The sequence below is a fragment of the Vollenhovia emeryi genome, unplaced genomic scaffold (genome assembly GCF_000949405.1).
Source record: "Vollenhovia emeryi isolate VEMERY1.0 unplaced genomic scaffold, V.emery_V1.0 DF939497.1, whole genome shotgun sequence".
NCBI lineage: Eukaryota > Metazoa > Arthropoda > Insecta > Hymenoptera > Formicidae > Vollenhovia > Vollenhovia emeryi.
The window spans coordinates 30,483-38,094 of record NW_011966869.1 but is presented as its reverse complement, the minus strand read 5'-3'; the positions used below and the strand labels follow the sequence as shown (position 1 = coordinate 38,094).

The following is a 7,612-nucleotide window of genomic DNA, read 5'->3' as shown; positions in this document are numbered from 1 at the left end:
GATAATAATCCTTTTTGTCATGATGCTCCACCACCTGAACAAATAGGTGTTGCCAAAAGAGATTTAATTTGTGAAAGACTTTCTATGCGAAATGTTTAATGCATATGTGTAATGTCCGTTTTTGAAAGGAGAACTACTCACATTATGTCAATGTAAACTCATCAAAGAAAATGATGTTTGCACTGTGCTAGAAATAAACATTGTTTATTCGCCAACTATGTATTACAATGTTTGAGGGATTACATTTTCATGGTAGAAAGAATGGTGTTTTTTATGCGTACGAAATACAATATTTTTATCCTGAATACAAAAATTAATCTTATCATCTTAGCTTTGTTTTAAAAATAAACAAAATTATTTCTTTTTAAATAACAAAAATTAATATTATTATGAATTTTATCTTCAGCTTAAAAATAAACAAAATTCTTATTTAAATAACAAAAATTAACATTATCATGAATTTTATCTTTAGCTTAAAAATAAACAAAATTCCTTTTTTTAACAAAAATTAATCTTTTTATCAATCTTATCTTAAAAATAAACACATTACAAAAACTTTGGTAATGTCTTCAAAACTTATTGCTACATTGCACGAGATCTTTAAACTAAATTTCATTGATTATGTAGTTGTTATCTAGCATGTTTAACATGATAGATGACACATTCATCGATCCGTTGCTTCAGTCTTCTGCGGTTTATTTATGAGATCGAGTACTTCCTGAGGTATTACTTAAGGTTGAGGCTGGAGTTCGCTTCGAGGCAGACATCAGGCTGTATATAATACCCGTTTCTCGTGATAACCAGGTGCCTACACCTTATCTAGGCTAACAAAAACAAAACTAACTTACTACGTAAAATTTAACTTTAGAAAAGTAGGAATAGGAACAAGAATTAAAGGTTCAAATTAATAACTTGATTAAAAGAATTACTTGTAAGACACCAATGAGTTTATCTAAAGCATTTAAAACTTTATCTCGTTGTTCCATTGTTTGTCGATGACGTTTTAATTTATTTTCTTCGGCTATCTTCCGACTTTCAAGAATAGCCTCTGCAATATTAGAGGATTTCCTCTTGCGTGAGCATGAGGTGTGAGAATTGTCACAGTCGTCAAGCGAAGAGACATCACTAGTCTCACTTTCAGTTTGTAAGTGACCCGTGGAGGAAGCCAAAGCAACGGGATTCATAAAGGGTTTTTCTCCTAACAAAGATTCCATTACCTCAGTATAAAGCCAGGACCGAGGATTATTTCCTGACTTAGAATTATGATCTTTGATGGACTTGAATGTCCTTTTCATTCCATTGAATTTGCTTTGGCACTGTGGACCAGTGACATCATGTCCATGGCTACAGAGGACATTACTTATGGATTCCCACAGTCGCTTTTGCGATATTTTGCCTAAAAAACAAAGCTGTGAGAAAGCCATGACAGGATACACAGCATTACAGTAAATGACATATTATCTTACCTGATGTGGTATCCTTTTCTCGCTTCCGATATTCCTCAATGAGAAGCAGAACAGCTTGATGCGACCATTTAAAAAAAGAATCTGGTGCAGAATTTTCAGCATCTGATGTTTCTACGTTTAATGGGTCTGATTCGGTTTTATCGTCCTTCAATTTTTCTAATATTTTAGAAGCAAAAACAATATCTGTAAAATATAAAGAAACAAGAGATATTAGTGAAAGAATGGAAACACCAAGTATTTAATTAAAAGATATTACTGCATTTATATCGCTCATTTGACGTGATTCTATAGTGGCACTTTATTCTAAATAATACATACAAAAATGTTACATGCATTTAATGAATCTAGATACATTCGATATTGCATTTACATTATACTGAAATAAAATTTTAATGATCACAAATAGAACACGGATACATAACCTGTTCTTACTTACCGGTACGTACTCTTTGTGCATCCTTTGTCGAGAGATGTGTTTTATAAATTACACCGGTATCGGCATCTTGCAAAGATACTAATATTTGATCCACTTTAGATGACTGAGAAATATGAAGCAAATACGTAAAATGAAATATAAAGGTTAATCGAGTCAAGAAGTAAAAGTTTATATTGCGTTCGGGGAACACATTGTAACGCTATGAGTACTATTAGCATCTTGTGCCTCACCTCGAAATCCTGAGCACATTTAGCACGAATGATGACATCACGAAGCGCCAACGATGACGTCAACATTACCGCTGTTAGTGCTACGAAGCGACTACCCGAACGGTCATAGCGCGCTTATAGCGCCAAAAGCGAGCTCCCCGAACACAGCCACTGTCTCCACGCATACATTTTCCCACCTACATGTGGTGAGAGAGGGGGTGACTTATATGTGGGTGGGAAAATGAATGCGTGGAGACTGTATGTTGCGCCCCCTCCCCCTTCGGAGGGGCTCCACCTCGTTGAAATATAACCCTACCCAAACTATGTCGGAGGTGTGAAGTGGATCTCGTTTTGCGTGGAAAATCGCAAACCCATATGGAACAGTACAACGGCGGAAGTACAAATACACAAAAACCTAAACAAGTATGTCAAAATATATTTATAATGTCAAATACATTTTCGTTTAATGGATATATCTGAGACATAATATCAAAGAATGTATTCAAACGAACAGGAAAGTCATACATCCTTTTAAATAAGAACTCTGCTAAATAATAACATCAGTGATTTTTATTGACCGTATCTGGCAATTTTTGTAATACAGAAAATTTATTGCGAAAAATATTACCTCAGCCAGGGTTTGAACCTGGACCTCCCTTCTCTCTAGGCCGGCATCTCAACCAATTCGACAACGAGGCATATGATAATATTAGTCGTAATAACAGTAGAAAAATGTTGTTTACGCGTCTATTTCGACTTTTTAGAATTGCGCGCCGATAAGGGTTGTCAACCGTACCCTGAACTGTCGATACGCGATTTTTTAATTTCCCTGTCCCTTCCTTCCCCCCGATCCCATTCCCCCTATTACGGAGGAACACCATGTTTGAGGTCATTGGTGTATAATCAACTAGTAATCGCAATAAATACTCGCAATAAATTTTCTGTATTACAAAAATTGCCAGATACGGTCAATAAAAATCACTGAACTGGCGCGCAGTTCTGAAAAGTCGAAATAGACGCGTAAACAACATCTTTATACTGTTATTGAAACTAATATTATAATATGCCTCGGTGGTCGAATTTGTTGAGACGTCCGCCTAGAGAGAAGGGACCCACACAGAACAAAATATCTAATAGATATCTAATAGATATCTACATATCCATATGATATCCATATCTACTATGGATAACATGTAGATATCTAATAGATGTATACAATGTCTATATCTCCCGCATAACTTACGAGGATATCTAATGGATATGCATGCATTATCCACATATCCATGTCCACCAAATAGCTATCAAAGATATCCATTAGATATTTACGTGTTGTCCACACATCCGTGTCCACCAAATAGCTACCAAAGATATACATTAGATATTCAAACTAGTACCATCTGCTGCCGCGACGCGGCAATCGCACGTTACACTTTCTCGTAATTAAAAATCATTCTGCATTAATATAAAAGGCGAGCCCACGAATCAATCCAACATTATCTTTGCTGACAAAGCGAGCAGAATTTGAAACACATATCATATGTAGTTATGTATGAACAAATTTCATACATATTTTTACACAACTGCGTACAGCTTTTTGTAACTAATTATAAACGAAAAGTTTTTTAACGGACAAATATAAATATTGTGGCGGTCGCAACACGCGATCCGGCACAAATTGGCAATCCGGCACTGCGCGACACGCGCGCGGGCGCGCGAGCGCCAGCTTCTGAGTAGTTCGCCGACCGCCGCTAGGCCGCGCATGGTGGCGGCCAAAAACTCGGAAGCAAAATTCAGTCTCGTAGGGTATAAAAGGAGGCCCGCGTGGAAGCCAGGGCAAGTATTCCAGTGGGATAACCTGTCGCGGGACGATTCCTTGACTGGAAGAATCCTCGATACGAATAAGCTGTCGTTCCTAACGACGGTTCCAGACAACGCTGTCGTTTCTCACGACGGGAGCAGAGATACTTCAAAATCGCCGTCGTTCCTCACGACGGGAGCAGAGAGACTTCAAAATCGCCGTCGTTTTTCACGACGGGAGCAGAGAGACTTCAAAATCGCCGTCGTTCCTCACGACGGGAGCAGAGAGACTTCAAAATCGCCGTCGTTCTTCACGACGGGAGCAGAGAGACTTCAAAATCGCCGTCGTTCCTTACGACGGGAGCAGAGAGACTTCAAAATCGCTGTCGTTTCTTACGACAAGAGCAGAGTGGCGTCATCCTGGGCGTCTGCAGTAAAAAGCGGCATTCTACGAGGTAAACCCAACGCCTTCCTCGCCGCCACGGAAAACGCGACGGCCCAATATCCGGCCGTCCAGCTCTCCAGAGGAAGCTCTGTCAAAGAAGAAGAGCCAGATACGGATTGTATCTGTGGTGACAGTACCTCCAGCTGAACGAGTAATCACACAACCCAGCAAGGTTACCAGACTCCTTTCGCAACGGCAGGAACCGTCTCTTCAGGAAGATTTAATTCCTACCACGCTGCCACGGGCAATAACTCCGGATTACACGCGTGCAGGACTTTCTCCACTAGTTAGGAACGATCAACCGGCCCTTGTCAGGGCCCCCACTCTATCAAACGAATAACATCTCCTGGTACTCTGACAATAAGTAACGTAGCTACTAAACAGCTACAAATATCAATATCTGGAATGTTCAGTCGACCCAACTGGCAGAAACGTTAGTTGGGAAATTTTGCATTCACTACGTTTCGACCATCCGTATTGTGGTCCTTATCAAGTAGTTGGTAATATCCTCAGGTTTTATATGACATTCAAAACTTAGGAGAAACAAAAACAGTAAATGCTTTCAATACACTGCTATATTTCAATACACCTTAATAGACATTGATTAAAATTATCAAAGAAATATTAATATAAAAATACATGAAATGGATATCTATGGAACATCTATATAAATATCCATTAGATACTGATATGGATGTCTAATGGACATTGGCATAAATATCGTATGGATATCTGTAGATCTCGTATTGCGGACATTTGGATATCTAATGCACGTCTAATGGATATCTCTTATACATATTCGTGGATATCCCTGATATCCGTCGAGGATATTCATTAGATATCTAATAGATATTTATGTTCTGTATGGGGAGGTCCAGGTTCAAACACTGGCTGAGATAATATTTTTCGCAATAAATTTTCTGTATTACAAAAATTGCCAGACGGTCAATAAAAATCACTGATGTTATTAATTACTTCTGGCGACTTTTAAGAATATTCTTGCTAGCTGCTACTTTGACTATATAATCATGGACTGCTAGTTGCCGCATTCAGGCTGTAATCAACATCACGAACGCCACCATAGGATAAATGGCAGAAAATCAAAACACTAAGTCAGATTTAATGGTAAAACAGGACAGAAGACAGAGATAGAATATAGCTTATGTCGTGCTGTTTATCAGAGTTCAGAACCAATTATAATATAACTGGTTCTGAACTCTGATAAACATGATAAAACAGCACGACATAAGCTATATTCTATCTCTGTCTTCTGTCCTGTTTTACCATTAAATCTGACTTAGTGTTTTGATTTTCTGCCATTTATCCTATGGCGGCACTCGTGATGTTGATTACGTGTTAGACCAGGCAAAGTGGAGGCAACTAGCAGTCCATGATTATATAGTCAAAGAGCTGCTAAATAATGTTTGTAATGATTTCCAGATATTCCGTACTTTGGAATTGCTGCTCGCATATCACGCCATACACGTTCTATATTTTGTGTATGAATACCAGTTATTGGATCCACGAAATTAGTACTGTAACGATACGCCCGGAAATACGTATCGTTCCCGGCAAAGAACCGGATGCCGCCGACCGTCAGGCGAAGGGTGGGCGCGCGGCGGCCACCGATAAACGCAAGCAGCGAGCGCCCGCTCGGCCAGAGAGAAGCCTGAGAGCGGCCACGCCGTAGGGTTTACTTGGGACCGATTTTCGCCATCAAAAGTGGATGTAAGAACTACGGAGACACATCTACTTATCGACGCAGTCGATAAATATCACTTTTTGGTGCTTTTATTACAAGTATATGTTTATTCACATGTAAAATAAATGATGCATCTGTATATGTATATATGCCTGTAACGTGACAACAAAGAGCAACGTTGCTCCCCACCTCGCGCTCTTCCCCTGTCTCGTTTTTAACCCCGCGCCCACTAACTTACGGTATAATAAGAACCCGAGCGAGGCGAGAGAATCAGAATCCTCCGACCAGCGAGCTGAGCAGGTCGTCTCCCCGGAGAAGGCGTATTGAGCCGGACACGGTACCCCTGAACCGCGCGTTGAACGGAGTCACTTACCACACCTCGCACGACACGAACTGAGTGTCTACCCCAGGCCGCGTACTGAGCGACCGCTTCCTCTCTTCCGAGGCACGAGCTGAGTGCCAATTCCTCCACGGTTCGATGCGTAATGAGCACCAACCGATAAAGAATCCGCGGACTGAGCGGCACTATCACGACACACCGACCTAACCTCCCGTTCCACACACGTGCCTCAAGCTGTCACCGGCAGCCGCGACACGCGCCGCGACCACGTCCGCCGAACCACGCATGCGATAACAGCGCGACCGAACCGAGCATACCGCGCCCGCGCCGCCGAACACCGATACCGAACATACCGCGCTCGCGCCACTGAAGCCGAACACACCCGGCGTCCGACCCACGAATCGTACACCCCGTAAATTACAAGCAGCGCGACGCGCCAGCATACAAACAGAAATACCGCCGCCAAAGCGGCCTTAGCATTATAAGCGATAGTATTATAAGCGATAGTATTATATATAGTTTAAGTATTAGATATAAGCAATTAGGTGTAAGAATCATAGAGTAAGAATAAACCAGTCTTTTATTAGAAACACAGTCTCTTCCTTCACTCATCGACACGCCCACCGACCGAACCTTGAAATCTCCAGGCTATCCGTAGCTCAAAAATTCCAACGTTACAAATGGCGCCCGAACAGGGACTCGAAGAGTGAAAGACCGACGAATAAAGACTAGATCGCGGAAAATCGAGACCGACAACGATAGTAGATAATTTTGTAAAGCCGCACCGACATGGCGACGCCGACCACCACCGGGTGGATACACGCCCTCTCGAAGGAGTTAATCAAGGCACTGAACGAACGCGAACTGCCGACCGACGGCAAACGCGACGAACTGCGCACCCGTCTCTTGAAAAGCGTACGAGACGCAAAAGGGTCCCCTCTTCCCGACTCCGAGGACGACAGCCAGGACGAACAGGACGACGACCTGGACAAAAAGGACCAACCAACCGATTATACAGCACTGCACGAAGGGCCTGGCCGGAACCGCGGCCATCCTAGACACCGTACGAAAGTGGGGTTGTCAATTCGACGGGAAAGACGGTATCGCCTTCCTCGAACGACTAGAGGATCTACGTACCAGCTATGGAATGACGCGGGAACAACTACGTCCGTGTCTCCCACTCCTGTTCAAGGACTCCACCCTCCTCTGGTGCCGAA

At 41.9% G+C, this 7,612-nt stretch overlaps 1 protein-coding gene across 2 annotated transcripts; it reads right to left on the bottom strand.

Annotated features, from left to right (window-relative positions):
• Positions 1 to 741: 741 nt before the first annotated feature.
• On the bottom strand, positions 742 to 2,640 carry LOC105557398. Of its 2 annotated transcripts, none has more exons than XM_012004640.1 (5): positions 2,133 to 2,638; positions 1,903 to 2,005; positions 1,467 to 1,649; positions 930 to 1,396; positions 742 to 824 (listed from the first exon to the last, which is right to left on the bottom strand). In XM_012004640.1, the coding sequence occupies exons 1-5, from the start codon at positions 2,196 to 2,198 to the stop codon at positions 816 to 818; spliced, it is 828 nt and encodes a 275-aa protein (XP_011860030.1). In that variant the 5' UTR covers positions 2,199 to 2,638; the 3' UTR covers positions 742 to 815. The 2 variants fall into 2 exon arrangements, with proteins under 2 accessions (XP_011860030.1, XP_011860029.1); XM_012004639.1 differs by having other exon boundaries at positions 770 to 839; positions 2,133 to 2,640.
• Positions 2,641 to 7,612: the final 4,972 nt, after the last annotated feature.

Bases quoted from the DNA above. Each gene is read 5' to 3' on its own strand.
- LOC105557398 (XM_012004639.1), bottom strand. From the start codon at position 2,198: ATGTTGACGTCATCGTTGGCGCTTCGTGATGTCATCATTCGTGCTAAA. The intron at 2,006-2,132 runs GTGAGGCACAAG...CATATTTCTCAG, and splicing joins AATGTGCTCAGGATTTCGAG to TCATCTAAAGTGGATCAAAT. The intron at 1,650-1,902 runs GTAAGTAAGAAC...TATATTTTACAG, and splicing joins TGCACAAAGAGTACGTACCG to ATATTGTTTTTGCTTCTAAA.